This window comes from Anser anser, assembly GCF_964211835.1.
Source record: "Anser anser genome assembly, chromosome: 1".
In the NCBI taxonomy this organism is placed as follows: domain Eukaryota; kingdom Metazoa; phylum Chordata; class Aves; order Anseriformes; family Anatidae; genus Anser; species Anser anser.
The window spans coordinates 13,532,602-13,556,908 of NC_139720.1; the positions used below are offsets into that span (position 1 = coordinate 13,532,602).

The 24,307-nt window shown below is 43.0% G+C and overlaps 2 protein-coding genes across 2 annotated transcripts in view; both read right to left on the reverse strand.

The window, feature by feature from the left end:
• SLC26A5 (solute carrier family 26 member 5) overlaps positions 1 to 10,365 on the reverse strand; it is a 34,559-nt gene extending 24,194 nt beyond the window's left edge. The window contains exons 1-2 of the mRNA XM_083821366.1: positions 10,226 to 10,365; positions 9,660 to 9,792 (exon numbers count right to left, since the gene is read on the reverse strand). The gene's annotated coding sequence lies outside the window, so the exon portion shown is untranslated. The remainder of the gene's footprint in view (positions 1 to 9,659; positions 9,793 to 10,225) is intronic.
• Positions 10,366 to 16,173: 5,808 nt separating this feature from the next.
• RELN (reelin) overlaps positions 16,174 to 24,307 on the reverse strand; it is a 293,768-nt gene continuing 285,634 nt past the window's right edge. The window contains exon 64 of the mRNA XM_083821372.1: positions 16,174 to 17,313. Coding sequence (XP_083677498.1) covers positions 17,217 to 17,313 — 97 coding nt within the window. The 3' untranslated portion in view covers positions 16,174 to 17,216. The remainder of the gene's footprint in view (positions 17,314 to 24,307) is intronic.

The window sequence follows — 24,307 nt, forward strand, 5'->3', positions numbered from 1 at the left end:
GAGTGGGAACAAAAAGGGCTTCTACAGCTGTATCAGCAGCAAGAGGAAGACTACAGAAAATGTGGGCACTATATAGAAAAGGACAAAGGACCTGGTGACAAAGGACATGGAAAAGGATTAGCTGTGTCTCACGCTTTATTGGTAAGATAAGATATTGGTAAGTCTTCAGCAATCCCAGTGGGAAAGTTTGGTGCAAGGAAAACTTACTTCCAGTGAAAAGGATCAGGTACAGGAACAGTTACACAGATGGGACATACAGAAGTCCATGGGTGCACCTTCAGCGAGTTTAAAGATGATGTAAAACTGTAAAGAGTGGCTGACACACCAGACAGTTGTGTTGCCGTTCAGAAGGACCTTGATGGGCTGGAGAAATGGGCAGACAGGAACCCTGTGAAATTCAACACAGGGAAGCGCAAAGTCTAGGAGGAATATCCGCATGCACCAGTAAATGCAGGATTTAATATTTAATCATCTGGAAAGCACATAAAGAACTGGGCCTACTGGTGGACAAAAATTCAAACATACAGCAGCTACGTGCTCTCCTGGCCAACAGCACCCTAGGCTAATTACAGTGTCACCAGCCGCCTGCGAGGGGCAGTTCTTCCCTCGGCTCAGTACCGATGAGATACATGTAGAGCGCTGGGTCCAGTGTGCTGAACACTCTCATTTACAAACTGAGAAGCAATTTTAATCTGTCTTAAATAGAAAACCCACTCAAAGAAATCAGAACAAACCAGAACTACAGCTGTATGCAAAAGGCACATAAGTAGGGGTAACAAACAATATCAGTTCAGAGGCTTGGTTTTCACCGAGCTGTTCCAATAAAACAAGAATATAATATCAAAAACTTTCTAGCCAAGGTCTGAAAAGCACGCACCCCTTCTTCCTGCTCCAGAAGAGCCAGCAATACAAAACAATCCCCTGCTAAATCCAAGCAATTAAGGTCCTAATCAGGTTACATATCTTCCACGTTCAAGTTTGCTCAGCTTCAGGTAGATTGGTTAATATTTGGAGAAGCCAGATAAGTTTGTAGTGTAAATCTAGCTATGAAGAGAACATAAGATCTTCAGTTCCTTCCTCATTTCCATGTACATGTCAACACTGCTCCAGATACTATGAGCATGTTCAGAACGACAGATCTCCAGTCCTTCCCAGGGCTTCTGTTTGCCACAGTAAAATAAATGATCCAGATGTAACTGACCAGCTGAACTGCGCTCAGCTCTGAATCAGCTACCCAGATGATGGCAAGTGTTAGTCTGAAATACTGCCAGAGGTCATAACCTAGGTCTCACCGTCCCTTAGTCCAGAAGTTCGTTAACTGTAGATTGAGCATTTCTGATTTGGCTTGAACTAGGAAGCTGTAGTGCACTGAATCATGAGAACGGCCTAACATGAAAGTTAACCTGAGGGAGGACAGTGCAGGATAGGATCTTGTGTTTAGCTATGGGTCATGGTGGATACCAGAACACAAATGTGGCAAATGCGACATTTAATGGATAAATAAAACCACATTAAAAGAGATCGTAAATCCACACCAAAACGACAGCTGGATACACTATCCTCTGTGTTCCATGTCACGTCACCAACTTCATCTTAACAGCCCTAAATAACCATGTTCTCTGATGACTACTTTGAATACCAAGCTGTGGGCAACATAAAAAAGATGAAAGTATTTAATATCATCCACTATTTCCCCCCCCCCTTTTTTTTTTCTCCAAAAGTGGACACAGGACAAGATGGATTGAGACGCTTGTGTTTACAACAGACAATACACATTGTCCACAGAGAAGCTGCAAAGACAGAGAGAGTGGCAATTTGTGACTGGTTTCAGTGTCTCTCCATGTGGTTGCTGGCTACCAATATGACTACTAGCCACTAGAGATATCGAGGGCTTGGAAATTCAGCCTTGTCCTTCACTCCCAACATGCTCAAGGAAGAGCAAAAATAGCTACTGTCATTCCCACGAGGACACAGCTTAACACTATGATTTCTGAAACTCCCAGGCCTTCAACAAGGGAAGAGAAAGGAGATCTTCGGGTGTTTGTGAGGCCCAATTAAGAGTGGAACACTGCTCTGGACAACCTTTGAACTTCACAGCAAGGAAAAAATTACTACTCTATTAAGAAACACTGCCATTAATCTTATCAGCCAGATAAAAGTTGAGCTAAAGTACTTAAAAGGTGCATGCAAAAGACTTAAGAGTTGCCAATTCTTTATCTGACTGATAAAGACCCGTTCTTGTCTTTACTGCTACTATCAAACTGAAGGTGTCAAAGGAAAAAAAAAAAAAAGTGAAGCAAACATCACTTTATAACACCATCATTAGTAATTAAGCACTTTCTCTTCCCAATCTTAGATGATAAAGCAGGGTTGTCAAGCCATCTACGCTGATTTGGAGACATGAAGAATAATGACCTGCCTGTTTTGAAAGAGCAGAAAGCCTTCCTTCTGGCAGCTAAGCACAGAGTTGCTTTGGCAAAGCGTGGGCGGGAAGTACTAATACAGCATTATGCTAGAGGAATGCATCTGTGCTGGGGAACTCCAAGTTTGATCGTGAACTGTAAAGTCTGATGAATATTTAAGTATCTTTAGGTTTACAAATAACAGTGGACTGCCATCAGCCAGAAGGCCGGTGGAAACATACACTCACGCTACATAAAATATGTTCCACCAAATGTACACTGAAAACCAGAGCTATTGCAAGGTCTGAAGAGGCTAGGCACAAAACTGAGGCAGTTTTAAGAACCACAGCCTCCCACATTGCTTTCTTCTCTCTGGCCTCATTCCACAGTGCCCTATGCTCTTCTACTTATCTTCAGCAATTATAAAATGATAGCAAGCTGGAATAGAAGGTGTTTGTTTTTTTTCTTTTGTTTTGTTTTTTTGAAAGCCACAAAGCATTTGTAAAATGACTGGGTGGGTCAATGAGCTCTCCTACTTTCCTTGGACTGTGCTTATCATCCTTCTTTCTCCTTTGCTACTCCCACTAAGTCCACTAACAAATAGATGGCTTGGAATTGTAGCCTTCGTATAAAGCTTCACAAATTAAGAAGCAACTTGTGAACTGAACGGAATTTTCACTGTGCAGGTTGTAAGCTAAGAAATGCACTCCGGGAGACTTTCTGGTGAAACATTAAAAAAATAAAATCAGGATTGTGAATCCCCATTCAGCCTTTAGACAGATAAAATTTCCACTCCATTCCACATAAAAAGTCAAGATGGCTACACAGACTGTGTCAGGTACATGATAAAAGCTCCTCAGAGATGCACAGGCAAGAGGGGGAGCCCAAATAACACCATTAGGCTATTCCCAGGCCCACGGCAGGAGCTATCAGCCCATCAAAGGCCCATCTCCACGCACCCAGAGCAGCACAGGGTGACCAGCAATGGGGCCTGGCGTGTTGCAGCCAGCTCTGGGTGTGGGAGCACCTCTGTATCTCTAGGGCTGAGAGCACAGAGGGTGGGCAGCTATCAGGAGCTGGGAAGTCCAGACCAGCTACATGTGTCCATGCGCAGCAACTGGGGGGGACTTTGGGGTCCAGCTGCCAGCAAGTGGGGACAGTGGGATGCAGGAGCTAGCTACTGGACCCTGCGTGTCCGAGCCCAGCTGCCAGAGGGATCCACCTCCTACACAGATAAATTTATAGACATACATATGTCTTTCTGCATGTTCTTGCTGTGGATCTCCATGCTGCTCTGCCAGGAAGGTAAAAGGATGAGAATATGTTGGTGCTGTCTGTCTAATCAGTGTGGCTGGCCAAATATATATAGAAATATGCAGTGTATGTGTGCTCTGTGTACCTGCTGGGAACATGCCTTCAGCCTTGCTACCGGTTGGATCTGGGGACATGGAGCAGCAGCAGCCTCACCTTCCTCAGGCTGATTCAGCATGACATTTCCTCTATCAAACTGATCATTTATCCACTGAAAAGAGCGTAACAACAACACGTGAAGCACAGAGATCCTTGTCTCAGAAAATGGTAACAAATCAGACCTTTAAAAAGTTACGTAACTTACCCCTTAGGCCTAAGGGGTATTTCGTACTTCATGGTCCTTGACAAAAAAAAACACTTTAGCTTCTAATGATTTATTCCATGGACTAATGAATTTATTAGAGTATCTAATGTTCTCTCTTATCAAATAGCAATCTTGTGTTTGTTTTCAACAAGATAATGTTTTGGTAACCTGTTACACTGATTGAGCTGTTTAATCAGTTTCACATAAGACAAACACCTGAAGCACTTTGAGCAGCAAACACCAGTCTCCCTGCCAGTCAGACGCAGATAAGAGATGGCTTCTGTTTCCAGTGCAGACACTTTGATGTCCATGAGAACCCACAGAAATATGATCATCCTTATTTGTACTTCCTGTGGCTTTGCTGTCCTTGCAAAGGTCACGGACGGTCTGAATCTGCCATACCCACCCCCCCGGAATATTCCTTTTGATCTCCAGAAGCAGTAGCTAGAGACAGTGGAATCAGATAAGTTAATCAGAACGGTATCGTGGCCGATGACTGCTGTGTTGTACTCAAGCCAACTGATAAGGATGCACAGCCCTTCATGTAGCTCAGGGCCAGGTAATCATTAGCTAGGTTCAGTTCCTCAGGGGAGATTCACTGCCAAAAACTTTATTACAGCAGTCTTCATTCTAGCCATCCAGTTGCTGATCAGAGGAGAGAACATGAATCACGATCAAGCACACACACCAAGCTAACCCAGAATCACTTTGACGGTCCATGTAACCTTAGTGCACTACTGACCTCCAGCTGAACGTTAGAAGTGTTCGTGGCACCCTTTATCCATCTTTTCCCAGCAAAGTGGAACAAGCAGACAGCAAACAAGTGCCTGACTGTGCAGAAGGAATAGTTACACGGTAAGCTTTCTTCAACGGAGAAGCCACCTACTGAGCCCTCCCAGACTGCATCACAGACTGCTTCCTCAGCCCTGTTTACACACACCACCAGCCTCTCAACTGGCTGCATCAGGCTAAAAATAAACAACAAAAAAAAAGGCAGAAGGTTGTTATTTATAACCAGATTAATTTCAGTGATCATATTTATAGTGCGAACCTCTGAAGCCATAGGGAAGCTGAAGGATAGCGAGCCACAGAATGTTAACAGGAAGAAACGACTGGGGTGGGAGGAGGGAAGAGGGGATTTAGAAGAGGATTATAAGTTTATATCCCAGTTTCACTGCTGAAAACAAGGCATGAAGTAACTACTTTACTTAACTAATGAGAGGTTTTCAAATCTCTCCAAGGGTCCTCTAGGGAACCTCTTCCTAATTGTTTCAGAAAGGATTTGCCCCTTTGCAGAACAAGGTACACCGACTGTCATGCCTGAAGAAATTCCTGAAGGATTCTTGTTTCTGAAAAAGCCAAAGAGTTTCACATAGGGCAGATATTCTCTGAGAAAGCAGTAATAACTCTTTAATCAAGCTGCAACTCTCCTGCTAGTTTTGAGAGAGAAGTTCAACTTCTCTATCCATGTGAGGCTCTGTGTTCAGAAGAAACAGCTCTTTGACAGCTACTTCCTAACACCCATTTTCTGGGTATGCCTTTTGTGCAATAGGTATCAAATTAAATCCTACAAAAGCAGCGAGTAGGACTTGACCTGTGACATACCCTGCCCGTGTTTATGCAACTGCTACTTGGCTAAGATTAGGTTATCCAGGCGATAGCGTCTTCCTGTCTCCTATGTACTTAAGGGTGTTGCCTCATGCTCTGAAGGTGATTGCCAGCCAGTGGAAATTACTTTCTTCGACATCTTGACGCCAAGGAAGGCCACAAGCGTGCAGTGGCCAGTACTGCTTTTCTTTGAAATATTTAAAATTCACAGTAAGCAAAATGAACCCGTAACAGAAGCTTCTCGCGTTAAACAACAAGTCGTTGCTTTATTTGCACTCACTGTATGCCTTTGCTTTTCTTCTGTGGCTGATACGATAACTCACAGAAAGAGAAGTGTGTGTCTAGCACTCCTTGGGAGCTTAAATACCAGCTGCCACTCAATAAGTGTGCTGAAGGGAGTAGTTACATGATGCACTTTCCTCAGCGGAGGAGCCACCTAATGAGTCCTCCCCCTCTATGTCACAGTCTGCTTCCTCAACCCCGCAGTGACAGCTCTGTGCCTGCTCTTTGCTACACAAGCTAAAACCACTCATCTTTACCCAGCTAAAGAAACGGCTCCACAATCCCAACAGTGCAATTACGAAGGACAACATCCCGAAATTGCTTTGGACCGACTCCAGTTATTGGTTTGCACTGAACACTTTCCGATGTTGAAGGTTTACAGTAAAGAGTACAGGACTGATGAAACAGCCTGCCAGGCTCATGCCCTCACAGTTGTACTTTAACCCGACAAGGTCACTGAAGCACCAGATTTTCAGCCGTGTTGGTGAGGTCTTCATAAATTGGTGCCATTTATTTGGTAGAGCTGAAGATATCTATACTCTGAGGAGAGCTGTAAGACAGTAGTGGTGCCCATCACTCAAGCAAGCAGCAAAGCTAGGAGACCACCTACCAAAACCTCATCTGTGCCAGATTCATAACGATATAAATAAAGCTTACTTTAAACGGGACTGTAGGGACAAAGAAGAGTTCTCCAACTGACTCCTAGAATGAATAGGTTCTTTCAACAGCTAACACAAGGGTGCAACGACCAAAGAACTGAAAGAGCAACAAGGGTGCCTGGGCCGAGGATCATCAAATGAAATGAAGAAAAGTTCTTTGAGTTATTTTCCTGGTCTGACAACTTCTTGCAAGAACCTCCTTTCCTCAGAAATGCACATACAAAGGGCTCGGGTCAGCTATGTGGACACAAGTACAGCAGGATCTGCAGCACTGCAACGCCATATTGGAAGAGATCGCAAGCATCAATTTTAAACATGAAACTGGAAAAGAAAACAGAAACACACACTACAGAACCGAAAACAATGGGCCAAGAAGTACAGTGCAAAATTCCAAGTTGAACTTTGAAACAGAACAGAAGATAAAGAAATATTAAAACTGAAACAAATGGGGAGGGCTTATAAAACAGTGTTGCAGTCAAAACCGTGTAGCAATGGCACCTTTCTAGTAAATGGGAGAGGCAAGGTTAAACCCTAATGTGCTGAAGGGGTAACTGAACTCAGGTTTTCCTTTCTCTGGAAAAGGACTTCAACCACGCTGTGCCATAAAGGTATGACAGCAGCAGCAAAACTTCAGCATTTAAACAAGGCATTAAAGATGCCAGCACCTATGAAAAAGACCTGTGGTTTTGCTCCAGACATGCCTGAGCTCAGCAGAGCTCCTGCCACAACAGGAGCGGGCAGCATTCCCCGACAGGCACCTTGGAATAGTGACGCAAGTTTTCTCCTGTGTGGTATATTATGTTTTGAATTCTGCTCCATGAACACCAGCTGCCCAAAATTCAGATTTTGCAATGCCTAGCCAGCTTAACCTTAATCTGATTGGAAACTTCTGCCCATGCTTTAGTTATGAGAGATTATATGAGAAGCTCTCGAAAGCCACAGCCCTGTCTCAGACCCTGATTTCCATAAAATGAATGAAAATGAGCAATCTGACATTATCTCTACTCCAGTCTAGGTGTCAGAATCTCAGGTTTTAGACTATTAAAATATATTAATTAGCTGGAAAAAAAAAAAAAAAAAACAAAACACCACAAAGAACCCAAACAAAATTGGACATACACAAAGGCAGGCAAAAGTTAAAGCACAGCAGCGAAACTTGATCCACCACCTGCGCAAAACTGGTAAGAAATCTTCAGTGAAGGCTGAGGAAATGGAGACACCACCTAGCCACTGAAAATACCCACTCATTGTCAAAAACCTCCCAAAATGGCAATCACGCTATTGTTTGTCACATGGAAGGTCCTCCCAGCCTGCTACAGCACAAAAGAAAAGAAACCATTAATGCAAATCTTTAGGAAAGGTAGCCCAGGTTCCCACAGAGGCCAGTTATTCATATATGGACTTTTATGATCATTAATAAAAATCAAGATCTTATCGACGTAACTGATCTAGCAGGACAACATTATGCTGCTTTACATGTCTAGAGAAGGAAACATCAGGATAAAGAAGGCGCTTAACTCTCTAAACTTAACTGCGAAATAATAGTTTGATTTGAGTGTGAGAAGTTTAACTTCAGCGTAGACTTCTTGTGTTAAAATTTATAGATCTACCAACCCATGAGACAATAAAACACAGGCTTCAGAAGAACAGTTCTTATGGAAAAGTCTATCAGTTCATCAGGTTCAGAAGGAAGTGAATGCTGGTCACAGGGAAATGCATGACACACCAGAAGACCCTCGCGTAAAGCTATTTGAAAAAGTGTGACTGGCATGAAGAAACGAGGGAACTCATGACAGCTACTGAATCTTGAGTAATAAAGTAAAGCAACCTGTTTCCATGCTGGAAAGAAGATGGCATAATTAGTAGATTGGCAAGAAAGACCTCATGGCTTTCTCCCTGTGTGCCACTGTTACTCCAGAGGAAGAAAAGGCAGCTGATATAACACATGCTATTCCTAGGAATTTTGTATACTCCAATTTAATCATCAAATCAGCATCTCCTAGACACGCACAGATAGAGTGTCATTGTCATTTCATTATTCTTTGAGGTCCTTTGTCTTTCTGTTATCCAGCTGAAGTTCTGATGCTACAGAAGTTGCTAGGAAAGTTACTCTAATGTAAATGCTTCAGTCGCACTGCATTCAGACTGGGGACATGGGGACAATGACACATTAAGCCTTAATAACTGCCTACTAAATAAACCAGACACAGTTTGCGCCTCAGTATTTCCCCAAATTATTCTGGTTGCAGCCTGTCAAGTTTACAGTATGATTTATAGCTGCTACTGCTTCACTGAGGGCTGTGTCCCCTAGTTCAGTAACAACTAGGGTAACCAATGCTAGCGCCGAGTAGCGCTTTTGCCATTCCATTTCAGAGATGTTTGGCAGTGCATTGCAAGACAATCAGTAAAGCAGCTTAGTTCTGAAACACTGCTAAAATCAGTACTGGAACCTCTATCACGTGTCCCGAGAACACCTGGAATTGCCATAAACCAACTATTTCAAAATATGATTACTATCCCTTGAGGAAGGCCAATGCTAGAGTTGACCTCCACAGAGTTAATTCAGTGCAAGTAACCCACACGTACTTGCTGCCTGAAGCTGTACAGGTAAGGGGATTAATTGTACCATTTCTACAGCAGCTAATAAAGTACCATATGATTTATGTTACAGAATTTTCATAAGTAAAGATGTCTATTACCTAGAATATATTGTATTGCACATTTAGGAGAAAAAGCTTTGAAACTCTCTGGAAATTTTGCTTTCCTTTTGTGAAAACTTTGGAGAAAAAAAAGCCAGTGGCCAGGAGCTAATTCAGACTTGTCAGTCTTCCCCATCCAAACTAATGCTGAGCAACTGGAATAGATATGAATGTACTTTCTGCTGAGTCATCACAAAGTAAAGGCAGTAATAGCTAGGTTTTTAATGATTATTACTGATGGCATATCTCTGGATGCCAGCTGCAACAGCCACGCGGGTATCTGAAATTTCAGAGCATCCTGAAGGCAGCTTTCAGCCCCCTTTCAACGTTCAGACACCGAAGTTTTGTAGAAAAGCAGTTCGTGCACCAGCACAACAAGTTTAAGCCTACTTACTTTCCTGGCTGGCGTTTCCAGTTGCTTTCACTGATCCCTTCTATGGAGTTCAGGACGTTCCCTCAGCTCGCAGACCACAAGTTGAAGAACACTGACACCGGGGGGAGGCTCAGTCCTGTCCCTTGCCAGAACACTGCAAAAAGCACAGCTCAATCCTGTTATTATTTTTTTTTTGAAAGGTCTGGAAGATCTTCGGGTTGAAGCTAGCAAAGAGGAAAGCAGTTATTATTTCTGCTTGGTACGTGACTGGGGCAGCGGCTCTGACCCCAACAGCCCGCAGCTCGGCATCGGAGGGTTGAAAGCATTAGATGAGGAAATGACTGATCTCTCAACCCTCTTCTGTTCCTGGGGACACCCCCTCAGGACAGACACCCCTCTCTCAGGAGGGGACACCCCCCTCAGAAGGGACCCCCCTCAGGAGGGGGCACCCCCTCAGGATGGGGACCCCTTTTTCAGGAGGGAACACAACCCCCTCAGGACGGCTCCCTCTCTCAGGAGGAACCCCCTTTCCCACCTCAGGAGGCCCGGCCAGCCCCCCCAGGCGAGCCCAGCCGCCCTCCGCTCACCTCCAGCCGCTACCTCCCTCCAGCCGCTGCCTCCCTCCGGCCGTGCCCCGACTTCCCCGCCGCCGCCGCCGCCGCCTCCCCTCCGCGCCCAAGGTGAGCGCCGGGGGCGCGGGCAGGGTGTAGTGAGGGGAGGGGAGGGGGGCGGCCCCGCCCGCTCCGTCAGCCGGCCGCGGGCGCGGCTGGGACTCGTAGTCCGCGGTCTCCATGCCGCCGCCGGGCGAGCACGGGCCGCCGCCTACAAATCCCAGGATGCCGCGGGGCTGGCGAGTGCCCGTGGCTGGCGGAGTGGCCGCCGCCGTCGCCTCAGCGCGGCCGGCAGCGGGAAGGGGCGGCGGGGCTGAGGGGACGCCTGGGGGGCTGAGGGGGCACCGGCCTCCCCCGCCTGCCCTTCCCCTTAAAAAAGACTTGTAGAACCCGGTGTTCACTGAGTTGCGTTATTTTGGAAACCTTAAAGTGACTTCTTGGCATTATAGCCCTGGCTAGAGGTTTTTTTTAGTAACTTAAATAAAATTTAAAATCAAACAAATACAGTACTTTCAGTGTTGTCAAACAGAACTTTCAAAAATAAACGTTTCCAAAGCTGTGTTTTAAGTAAGAGGTTTGTTATAACCGGGCTTCTCCCCAGCAGGGTATAACATTTTGGCATTTTGAAGGAAAAAAAACAATTTCAGAGTAATTTATTGACGACTTGCCACAGACTTGGTGTAGAGTGGTGCTGGGTGCCAGTGTTTTATACAGAACTGGGTAAATGGAGTTAACTTTGGGAATGACATCTTTCTGATACAGGTTTATTTATCCAGATTTTTATTATTATTATTATTATTATTATTTCTTCTGGATTTTGGCATCTGTACCTTGTATGAGAAAGGAGGTGTGCTCAGCTTAGGGAGATGTTGCATCCCCTTTGGTGTACTGAAATTCTGGATTGCTTTATTACCATTAAAGCACATATTGCAGTAACATACAATGGATAGAGCTGTGCTTGTGCACGCTGCACGAAGAGGAGGAAAAGGAGAAACCTTAAAACAAACATGGGAATAGCAGCGTAAAGATTTCCTGCTAGAAAATCCACAAAGTTATAAATCATTTTTAATTTTACAGTAATCCGCAGTGGGAATTACGTTAAACTAATTGTGTCAATAGTTGCATTTAAATACATGAAATAAAGCTGGTTTTAATTTCTTGTGCACATTTTAGCATGACCCACTGGGAAGGTTAATAGTTCTTTTTATTGCTTTTTCCAGCATTGTCTAAAATGGGACAAGATGCTTCAGTACTTCAGCTCCGAGAGAAGGGCAGGGATTAATATAGTGCTGAACGGAGTAGAAGCAAGATGAAAAGAGGATTTGGGGTCAAAACACAGAATGGGAGGAGAAGTTAGTGCAGAATAAACAATACAGACAATTGGAGAGGCCAAAAAAAATTCCTGCGGAGGATAGCTGTGGGCAACCCGTCACTGGTGCACACACCACCCGAGCTGTGTGATGACAGGGCCCCGGCGTGAGCTTTGAGGGCTCCTCAGGCCCACGGGCTCTGGAGCAGCAGGAGCCATTGCTCTCCGGCAGCACAAGGGAAGCTGTGAGGCGCTGCTGAAGGCAGGATCCAGCCCTCGCTCTCTGGCTGGAGCTTCGGTCCTTAGGGCATTCCCTTCCCAACTTCCTTCTTCCTCAAATAACCTCTGACAGTGAATATGGTCCTGCAGCTAGCTGGGCGGGAGGGGAGCGTGGAGGCTAGTGGCACTTCTGGCTGTCTTTTTGGGGTGGGCTTTCCACAGGGGACCTGTGGTGGAGCCTCCCAGGCTGGCAAATTGCACCAGGTGGCCTGGGTTACTCCCTCAGGAGCCTTCTAACCATCTCTCAACTTTATAGGGCAGAAAAAGACTTGTATGTGTTTGACCACTGAGGGTTATGAAAGTCCTAGGACAGGTCAAACCAGCCAAATCAGTAGAGATGGGTATTTACAGGTTGAAGTAAAATACACTTTTAGATTGACTGGGATTTTCCCCATGCTTTCAGTGGCACTTGGCTTGGTTCTCAAAGTGCTCCTGTTAATTAGTTACTACCTATCTCCTGTACAGATACACTAGTCATATCAGGCTTTATTATCTTCCATAATAGCAGTTATCATATCAGAGGCCCGAACATTAGGACATTTCCCTTTTCACCATGAAAATTTCCTTGACATGCAAATTCTTTACAACGTCCCTTGAGAAGGATTGGATTTTAAACAAACTAAGCTGGGTGCCATTTGGATTATGCGTAGTTACGAACATAAACCAGCTGAATGGCTTTGCACATGCTGTTTCCAGCACGCTTGGGGCAATATACCAGCAGAAGGCTGCCGTGTATGGATAGTTAGTGGGCAGGGAAAGAAGGACCAAGGGCTATCAGTGGTGTGTGTGGTGCTGGCAGTGGCAGCCCTGCTACCCCCGTGGCTCTGCCAGTGCCTCCTGCAGTACTGCCTTTGGCCCAGAGGCAGTCAAGGAAGCAGCCGTAACCTCTGGAAGAACTTTGCCACAAACTTCTTCACAGACCTCCCTTGACCTGTATGGCTCTCAAAAGCACAAACCCTGTACTCTTTTTTTTTTTTTTCCTAAAGAAGCTTTGCCAACTTGTTTTCTCTCAAAAGAAATACAGATTCTAACTACTGACCCAGCAGTTACCCGTGTCGTCCTGTACAGTGTGTACAGTACTCCTCCACCCCAGGAGTGCTGTTTTTACTGGGCCCTGCCTTGCCGGGTGCCGGCTCAAACTCTCCCCATCAGGCTCTGTGACAATTAGCCATGCATGGGCCTACATCCTTAGGCTTGCTGCCAGATCAGTCCCTTCAGCTGAACTGAGAAGAACAGGGGAAGAAAACAGCAACAGTCATAAACCATCAATAACAGGAGGACACTGGGCAGTTCTGTCTTCCAGATGCCACCTTTCTTCCAGGAGCAGATCTACCACTTGTGGACGGTGGGTACTCCATTCACTGATTCACAGCCAATGTGCTGCGTGTGGCTGTGTGGTCTCAGCTGCTGCAGACTGGTAGCAGTCCTTCAAGAGGGCCGTGCTTAAGGCAGGCAAGCCCTTTTGCTGGTCTAACTTGGTTCTGAGGCTCCCCCACCAGCTCCTCTTTGAGGCAGCTCCCTTGTTGAGCTCCAGCATTGAGTCACATCTAGTTAACATCTAGTCACATCTAGTCACATCTAGTCACACCTAGCTCTGGACCGTGCTGCTGCAGAGCTGAACTGAGAGGGATTTTTCTGTCATACATTGCTGTTTGTTTGCGTGGCTGCTGGCAGCTGGCATAGTGCTTGCTGAGCGTCCTGCCATGGGGCTTGTGGAACCTCATGCCACAGTCTGCTTGGACAATACCCAGACCCCTTTTCCCACTGATGTGTAAATAATGAGATGGTGCTAGGGCAGCAAGTCCACCCAGTGGCATTTGCTCTGAAGGGTAAGAAAGTGAATAAAACACAGACTCGTGTTTATAACTGCTCTCATGTCTCTTCCCAAGTGTTTTGCTTTCTAGACTAAACAAACCAACTATCTACTTGGAAGGTCATAGTCTTAAGGGTTTTGTTTTTAGTGCTATACTCTGAAATCTCTGCAGTTTGTTTACATCTATATTTAAGTGAAGAGCTCAACAGCTGATAACTGCTGTGTACTTTATCACCACTGACAGCTGTATGTTTTCTGTGTTTTACCATAAATTGATAACTTCTTTTATTGATATCTTCTTTTGATATATTTAACAATGCCATTTTGCATTGTATTTTACACTGTTGATTCTCTTCCTACAGTTTTGCTGCCTCACCAGACATTTACCTAGTTTGCATGCTGGTAGGCCATTTGCTCTTTGACAACATATTGTCCTTTATTGTATTTGCTTTTTTATTTAATTTCTACCCATTTCTCTAAATTGTCCTGTTCATTCAAATCCTAATTCAGTCCTTCAAAATACTTGTGCCCCACACATTTCTTCTGGTTAAGCTGATGTCACCATCTTTGAATGAAGCAAGCTCAAGAGAAGATCATTTAGGCAAAATTATGGTAACTTTTGTTTTTGATTGTTCCAGGAACACCAGCAGGGAAGAGCTTTCTCTTTCTCTATTTTCATTTCATTTCTCTTACTTTCTCCTTATTCTACTTGAATAATGGGTCCATGAGCTGATAGGAAAAACGCGAAAGACCACAAGGCCTACTAAAACTACTCATAGTTACGATTGCCAAAGTTTCGTATCAGTAGATAAGCTTGTCAGTACATTTTATAGCACTGTCACTGGTTTATTGCCCTTGACTATGTGATGTGTCACCCTTGCTATTTCACTGCTATTTAGTGTCAGATGACTCATTGCTTTCAGTCATATGGGAGGAAAAATGAAAGAGTGCATACAGTAAACACACTGCATGTGCATGCTACCTTGTGTGCCATAGGAATGGAAGAAAATTGAGGAAGAACTTCCTGGAATCTGGAAAGGGCAAACAACAAAATCACTTGGAAATCTACCAGCAGGGATGATTTTCTTGAGAAAAGCCTGTGCGCAGCTTGTAGTCAACTCTTGTGAAATGCCTTGAGGGATTCCTCAGTGATTACGTACACTATTTGAGAGAAATAAATACAATTGTGAAAAGTGTGTTCTCTTACTATGCTGGTCTCTTATCTGCAAAATGAAGTCAGACTAGTTGCCTCATTGTACCTGTCTTGTTGTCCTTAATATAAATTAACTCCCTAGCAAAACACTAGCTGTGCAAACATTTTAGATTGAAATGTAACTTACGTATTTTCATATTAGGACAAATAAAATTATCTTAAAAACAGGAGTGCTTATATCTTGCATTTTTGTTTGTTCAATGGATGATACTTCTATTGCAATAATTTAAAATCTCTTGCCCAAACATTAAGATATTATATTCTTTAATAACGTCATTTATTTATTTCTGTTCTTTCTCTGAATCGATCCTTTATCTTGTTTCAAGGATTGAAAGCATGCAAGAAGCTGGGCTCTTGCAGTAAGTTTCCAGTCAAAGATGTATTACATAATTTTGACCTAGCCAAGGTTTTGACTAACTAGTTGGTCACTGAATGGCCTTTTTTTTGTCCTGCACTGCTCAGATACCTTTGATTGAAAAGTTAAAAATTAAACACATTTTATGTAGTTGAGCATGGATTTATAGTAAATGTTGTACTGGTTCAGACCGTTATAGTGTCACAACCAGTGGCCAGAAACATAAAAGATGTAAGAGCATAACACGTGTGTATGATACTCCTCTTTGATACTTGCCCATTCCATGCCCCCAGATCATTACTGGTTCAGAGGATTTCCTGAACGTGTTGTGGTTTCTCTATTCACTAACCCATGATGGATTTTTCTTCCAAGGACTTGTTCAGTCTCCTCTTGCATCGAGGAAAACATTTCACATGTGCAACATCCTTTAGCAAGGCCTGCAATGGATCAGCTATCTAGTACTGTGTGAACAATTAGCAACTTCTGTCTGTTTTGAAGCAGGCTCCTTTTGTGCTGCATGGTAGTCCTCAGAGCTTGGAAACACCGATTTGCACTGCTATCTGCCCTCAGACTTTGACTTGTGAAATATTCCGTCCTGAGAGGTTATGCACTGGCCAAGCAGTGAGGTGTACACTGATGCCGTAGGTGCGTAACACCTCGGTGTTGGGTTTGCAGGTAAAGAAAAGTGGGAGTGCACATTGGTCCGTGGTCCCGTTTCATTCCTTGCACTACGAACTGTTCCAACAACCATGCCGTGCCAATGGATCGGCCTGGGAAGATCTCTTGGTTTGTGTTTGCAGACACTGCTATTTTCAAAGTGCTGGTAGGTGTGATGTGCTAAGTATCCAAGCAAAATAAAAATCAGTGCTTGCATTAGAATCTAGGTATTTAGTAAAATGACTTGGTCTATGATTTCTTGTAAAGCCCACGTGGCTTGAAAAGTCTAACATCAGAATCGTTTGTTGACATTTTTATTGAAGCATGGATCTTTAGCTTGGTTCACCATAAAGTGAAGCATTTTATTTATGATAATAGACAGTTCAGGGCTATAGGGGCATTATAACGTTGCTGGTGTAGATACAACTTTATCAGAAGATACAAACATGACCCGCAAGAGAAACAAACACCAAAGAGAACACAATGAAACGTTCACTGTTTACAAATCACTTCATTACTACAGACACCAAATGGCAGTTACTGTAAGTAAATCAGTTGCAGAGAACTGACTACATTTAGACAAGGAAATGGGGACTTCTGTTTGGGGCTTCATCCACAACTGCTCAGTAGAAAAAAGTTTAATGTCAAGCATTCTTTTTCTTTATCCACAAAACAATGCTAGCCAACAGACATATCAAAGAATAAGACTGAAAGATACCAACGCCTTTACAACTACTTTTGTAATTATCTTCTTGATTAGGTACTTTGATTTTTTTTTAATACATTTTGTCAGAAGGTAAATAGCCCAAAAATCAGCAGCAAAAAATATTACAACAACAAAACAAGTAAATACAGTGCCAATGTGTCATGTTGTAGAAGAGAATACAAAGAGGACAAACAATGATAACTTAATCATATAAAATGACACAGAGCTGAAATACAGTGCACTTAAATACCTATGTGACAAAGAATGTTAAATTCTGTACTTAGTATGTACGTTTTTTAAAGATAAAATCTGAAAAGTCTTTGTGCTTAAACTTTTTTTTTTCCCGTTAAACAGAATTAGTTGCTTACTTCCAATACTGCCACTGTAAACTGATATTACAACAGATCACAATTTTCACAGACACATCAACATTAAAACATTTACCTATGAGAAAATAAGTCACTTCTCATTAGTTCACAGTGCGAAAAAGTGGTGTACACTCTGCCTTGAGAAAGGCTTTCAGTTATTCATCAAGCCAGTTGCAGAAAAGTCCTGAAACCAGATGCAGTGCTAGATTTAAAGAATGGAAAGCAACACATCACATGTTGGGAGGAAAAAATAAATTTCTCGTTTCTTCATGGATATCGTCTAAGTGACCTTCGTCTTCTGTTGTAGAAATGCCTGAGCCCATGTTGCCGTGAAAAATTCATCATGTAATTTTGTTTGCGAGTGCTGTTAAAATCGAAGGGATTGGGGGCGGAAGAGAAGAACGTTAGTTTTTTATAGGTATTTAAATTTCTTCTGGAGCAGTGAGCTAGTGGGACAGATTCTTCTTATTCCTTGCATAGCCTTTCAAGCCATGTAAAGCGGTGTAAAGCAGACCCGTTGTACAACAAGGAAGAAGGCAATTGAGAATCTGTCCCACTTTGCTTTTATTTACAGTTCATTATCTTAGGGAAAGGTTAAGACCTTTCAGCTAATTAAAGCCTGTGATGCCTAGGGCCAGATTCACTTAAGCTATATGCACTTCGTACCCTCCCAATGCGGGGCATTTCTCCGCTGCGGCTTTATAAGCCAGTCACCTTCCGTCTCAGAACATTAACTGCTTTATCTTGAGAACAGAGGAAAAGCTTTACTCCTCATCATTATCTTCTGCTTTTACTATAGAGGAAATGAAGTATAACACTTCTACGTAGAGTTAACATTTCCCTCTCCTACACTCCCCAACCAAAATTAAAGACAGATCTGGGAAGAAAGCATCATTGCATCCGGGAGGAGACCTGGCAAGAGACAGCCCGACTGCATCCTGACTGAAGGAGGGACGCTTGTTCAGACCCACGTGGAGGAAAAAGACCCATCCCACCTCATTCAGGTTTTTACTTCTGTTGGGGGAAGAAGGAACCATGAGAGGGCAGCAGTGAACAATGCAGCCTGGGACTTGGGCACCTGAAATCCAGCCCCCGAGGGCTGGATTCAGTTTGCAAATGTCAGCAGCTTTTGGAAATGCAGCTGGAACATTTGTGGGGCATCCTCGTGCACATACAGACGTGTGTGTAACTTGGAGAGACCTGCATACAGGAACACAGAGCTCTGCATGCAGAGCTGTGGTACAGGACTGCTGAACAGCCGCAGGGCTTCGTCTGGCTGCGGCTCGTCCTGGTCCCTTTACACGGATATCTGTACCCTCAGGGCGTATATAAAACTACAGGTCTGTGTAAACCTATCGTCAAACTGCATTCGGGGTTATATGAGAATGAAAAGTTTTGTGCTTTCTGTAGTCCTTACACAGGATGCCTCCTCCCAGACCTAGTGCTCACAGCGTGCTTGGCCGTATCGAGCAGCTGAGATGGTGCTGTAAGAGACAGCCACTGTGGCGCACTGCAGGCCCAGGGTATGGGAAAGACCTTTCCATCAGGAAACTACTTTTAAAAACAAAATAGTTTCATACTGCGGCCAGGCAAAGTTACAGAGTCACCTGAGAGTCACCCCTTTCTCCCCGTGGAAAACATGCACACAAGACATATGCAGCCAGAGGATGCGGTTTGTCTCGGGGAATGGGGCACAGCATTAACCATGCAGACACTAAGGACAACTCCAACAGACTAAAGGAGCTTCAGCCACAAAAAAAAAGCATTGGTAACTACGCGGCCAAATTTTCTTTTGGCTTCCAGGGGAAAGAGCAGTGAAGTCTCAGTGAATCTGTGCAGTCTCAGGCTAATTTCTGATTCTCTTTCCCAGTCCTCCCTACCCTCTCAGGAGCCTGTGCTTTCTCATTTCACCTTGCAGTGGGAGAAGGATGCCAGGCCTAAACATCTCAATCCAAGGGACTGAATGTTACCAGAAGCCTCCAAACCGAGGAGTCCATCAGATTTTAAAGGTGATACATGAAATAAAGGCCTGCAGCAGATACTGCAGTCAACAAATCTCCCATTTGTGGGTGCAAGGTAGGTCGTCATTTGTGAGTTTTCCCTGTGAGTGCATAAGCTTGTTTTTAGTGAATATGACCCCTAGGAAAAAGAAATAATTGCATGCTTTGCAAAATAACTATGATCTTCCAGAGGCAAAGATAGCTTAGGCTTTTGTATGATAACTTTATCTAAAAAATACGTATAACAAAATTACACCATTTTCAACAGCTAATCTAGGTCGTGATTAACTACATTGAATAAAAGCAGTTGCGTCAAAATCTGGAACATAAACCCTCAAGAAATTCCAAGTTGCTTCCCAGCTAGCTTGGAAATTTCTTTACCCAATTTTACAGAAAAACAAACCTTCCTCTTTTTTTGCCACTGGAATGTACACACAAGAATGAGACAAAATCCAGCTCCTGGTGACAATGAATGTGTTCGGCACAACTTTCTGCACTCTCACGGTAAGTCAGTGCTCTAGAGTGTTTGGCGCTTAGTTTGACTTAACCGTTACTTTACCTTAACTAACCTTAACTTTGCTGTTGCCTGAGAAGCAAAAACTTCCTCAAATCAACCCCAAGTGGCCTTGCTCTGGGTACACGGAACCAAGTGGAGCCTGGCAACGTGTTTGGCTGAAATATTTGCCGTTTCTGGACCTGGTTAAATTTTGGATTGAGCTTGGCTGTGAGATCGTCAGCTTAGTCAAGATTTAGACAGCCAGGGCACGCTGAGCTGCAGTCCTTGGTCCCAGGGTCCTGCTGCCTTTGCTCTGCTCATGTTCAGCAGCAGCTCAGCAGAGGTTGTCACTGGTTTGGATGCTGCTAGGTACGCCTAGCCTGTATTTCACTTCCATTTTGTATTTGGCCTTAATGTTATGGTAATGATGTTTAAAACAATGAACAAACAGAAAAAAAAAAAAAAAGGAAATGAAATAAAAAATAAAAGGAACGAAGAAAGGGTTACCAAAAATACAGAAGTGATTTACTATTTTTTTAAATGTATATTCAGTCTGTTTTGTTATTTTAGAAGATGTTCAAGATGTTACAAACAAAGAAAACATATGTATTCCTTGTCTTACACTGAACACTGCAGTCTGTGAAAAATCAGAGCAATGTAAATTGCCAAGAACTAAATGTTTATTTTACATGTACTGATTTTGTTCAAACTTGTTCTCACTGAAGTCTGAGGTAGGCTTCCCAGCTACTGGGTTAGATGCCACATAAAAACTTCATGCTTACTATAGACAAAGGCAAGTTTTTCACTCTTGTTATAGGTAAATTGATATATTGTATAAAGTACAGTACTGTATTGCCTTGTATTGTTTATCATGTATAGTCTGATATTCACAAAATGAGAATAAGTCTATATTTATTTCTCTGAATTAATGTTACATATTGGTAGGAGAAAAGCACTGGATAATAGAGACCAATAGTGCTTTGTAAGATCACAATAAGAATTATGTAATAAATTTTGTGGCAGAATTATGCATTTTTTGCATGTGGTGGATTTAAGAGTGTTTTCAATATTATTGTTAATAAACTTCATTTGTATTGTTACAGACTGATAAAGGCTTTGACATACGTTGCTGTTATTTTCTTGTTTCGAGCACCCAAAATATGCAAGGCAGCATCAAGCTGTATTAGGAATAAGCCCCCCTTCCATAATGGAGGGTGCGGAGGGGAAATGTTGCTCGGCTATCAGTGGCAACTTGGAGGCTGCTTTGCAAGTCCGTAATGGCCTGTCAGTGCACTGAGCCCTCTTCCTTTTCTGTGCATTCACTGAACCATCAGATGCAAAAAGCAGATCCAAAATAATTATCTGTGTATTGCTGATGAAGCAAACAGCAACAAAAGCAAATCCTAGGAGCAATTACTGCATAATCTATTCTACAGTTTTGGGTGCATTCATGGTAAAAAATAAATAGAAGATGATACTGCTCCAGTTTACATAGGAAACCCTAAGCAACTTTCGAGTGGAGTCACTGGAGTTATACTGATTAGATGAAAACAATACGCAGTCAATATAGAAAAACAAAATTCTGTTTAGGGCATACTCAGTAAATATGTACAATAACGGTTTATGAGAAGAAGTCACTCTTAAGTAGACCATCTGGGTCTTTAGCAGACTGTTCTGAATATTGTATATTTCCAAAAGCATAGTTTGAAGTAAAATCTGTAATTTAAAATTGGTGAAAATAGAACATAACCAAATAGAATAAAAATATGCAGTAAAAAAAAGCGAGATATCTAATGTCACTTATTTTCATGTTTTTATTTCTGATTGATGGGAACATTGGGAAACAAATAGAAACAAAAATATTTAGATAACCAAACCAAACATGAACAAAGCTTTAGAAAACAGCAAAGGCATGCTTCTCAGGACTAGGCTTTGGGTAAATTTTGTGGATGAATTACAAATGCTTTGTAGGGGGGTTATGAGAAAAGCGATGTGCTCTGACTGAAGTCCTCATGGCTTATATTAACGACATTCTTTGGCTCCAGTGAGATGCCCACAGCTGAACCCACAGCTCAGTCACAGTGTTGACTAGCAGTATCTAATTGGGGCAGCACAAACCAGTGTAGTTACAAGAAACAAGAACTACCTGGCAAGCTCTTGCTGTGCATCCAAGAGGCATGCATGTCTATGCCAGTGTACGTATTCACTGACATATTCTACCCGGCTGTAGCTTCAGCTCTGTGGTCATTAATTACAGAAAAAAGTGGGAATTCCCATGTAGAGCTAAGAGATTGCCCAAGCAGTGCCCTGGGTGCCCTCCATTTGCAGGTCTTATTGCACTGAAGGAGAAGGAAAAATGCTTCTGGCTGCAGCCTTAGGGAAGTTCCTGCTGTAGTACAAGAGTGATGAACGTGTTCAGCTATGCTTAACTTCCCCTGATACTCCCTGGGGCAGAGCTGCAGGACCAGGGCCCTAAAAAGCTCCCTGGCACATCTCCGAGAGTACAGCGGATTTTCCACCGATCTGTCACTGACAAAACTTTGTGAAAGTACTGTAGCTGTAGCAGCAACATGTATTTGATATTGATTCAGGGAAAGTACTTACCTTATTCTAGTGTAAAACCAATGACAGCAAACAATGAAATACAACACAAGTTAGAAAATGCCTTTCAATGCATGCAGCACTGTGATTAGTCATAAAACCCTGATGAGGTTTAGAGGCAATATAGGACTTTTCATCTCTTTTGAAAATAAAAATTGAACAAATTATTTCCTGATATTTCAAATCAATGCTTATATTATTATTTTCTATAAAATTCAGCATGCACTTTTTAGAAACATAATAAACATGTCATAAAAGCACAGATTGCATCATATTAAATTTGGCATAAATGTTGTGAATATTCAGATAACTACCTAATGTTTGAACTATTTCTGTTCTTTATTATAACTATGTTTAGACTTTAATTTAAATGCATTTTTCAAATCATTGCTTTATAGTAAAAAGATATAGCAGATGAACATGCTTTTCCACATAAAAACTCTTTGCTAGAGCTAGGATATATAATTTGTATTTTCATGTTGCAAAGTACAGATGAACATTCTTTGCACCAAATGCAACCTAAGTTCCTCACTAAATCATTTGTGCCAAAAATGTGAGAATATCTTGACAATGAAGAGCATGGAGTGATGACTATGGAGGGATTTGTTCTGTTTTCCAACAATTAACCATAAAAAGTAAGGGGGGTAATACAACTTGCATTCCTGGTACAACTCAAATTCCCATGGATTACATTATGAATTTTGGGGTGCAAAGAAAGCAGCATCAGACCATTAGTATTCGGTTTATCATTGACCTCTAGTTCTCAGTACTTTCTAACAGAAATCAGATTTGGGAGGTCAGTGAGTGCCTGCTCTATACACAAAGAAATGGCAGTTCCAGGTGCACATGCAGAAAAGTGCGTGGTATCTGAGTAGCAGGCTGTGAGCTCTACTTAGAGGGAGGAACGATGTGCAGATGAAATGCAGAGTTGGACATGGGCTGTTCTTAGGGCAGGAATATAGGGGCATTCAAAAAAGCACTCTTTCTTAAGTCTGGGGTAAAATATATATATATTTTTTAATCCTAAGAAGAGCCACAGTCATGGAACATGTGAGAGTTGTGCCCAAAGCTTTCTTTACAAATTGAGAGAAAAAATTTGGCACTAAAAAGGCACTAGCCTTAAAGGGACTGGACATCTTGATAACTACTATCCTCTCCCCATCCCATGACAGACATCAGCCATTGTTAAAAGAAGTTGGCAAGTGGTTAGTTGGCAAGACCGATTTAATGTATACCATATTCAAAGCAGGTGCTGCGTTTCACCTGCTGGAAAGAGGGGCTCAATTTGAGCACCACTTGCAGCTGCAGTACAGTGTTAACAACACTGCTTTTTAATGAGTGATTCGAATAAGTCATTAAAAAGAGAGGCGATTCTAAGAAATATACAAAAGCACCCGCCTGTCCTTTCTTATTACCATCATGTATTTTGCATGCACAGATTATCTGTAGGTTATTTTATTTCCTCCAGCAAAAAGGGAAACAAAGAAATTGCATCCTGAAAACATGTCTGCTTTTAAGAGGATGATGTCCCTTGACTCAGTCAATTAGACTGAAGTGTTGTGACCTTGGCTATGTATCACTGTAGGCTTTATCTGTGCTATGACTCAGCAGCTGGGCTCATGACAGAATTAATTTCAAATCCTTGGATTGCTAAGAGTTGAACCATGAAAACAGGTATTCACATATTTTCCCTGGGGTGGACAGTCTCTGGGGAGGAATGTAATGGGTAGCAGAAACATTCCCCACATTGGGTGGGGAATGAAATCATGAAAAGCTTTAGCTGTGCTACACCCCTGCAGACCCGCTCTCCCTGCAGGCAGGTGCTTTCCTTGCTTGCCTTCCTGCTCTGGCCCATATTCTGCTCAAGGAGAGCACTGCTGACTTGTCCTTGGGCTGAGGAGAGGCTGGCAGAGCACCTGGGTGTGCAGCTCTGCCCACCTCTGGCTCTGCAGACAGCCAAGCCGACAGGTAGCACCTAGAGGATTCAATAAAATGTTTGTGTTTCCTCCCCTACCCTGTGGGCTGACAGGATGAGACGTATGGAAAACCAGGAATTTCTCTGCACCCAGAACCACACCTCCTGGTATAGGTTGGCTCCTTGCTATAACGCCACACAGGTTAAAGGCTTGCCTGCTGAAGTGACGTGGGTACACAGAGCAGGAAAAAGTGTGAAAATCTAGGACGTCTGTGAGCAGGCTTTTAACAGGGCCAGAGAGGATAATGGGGATGGTAGCCAGGGGGGTGTATGTCTGTGATCATTA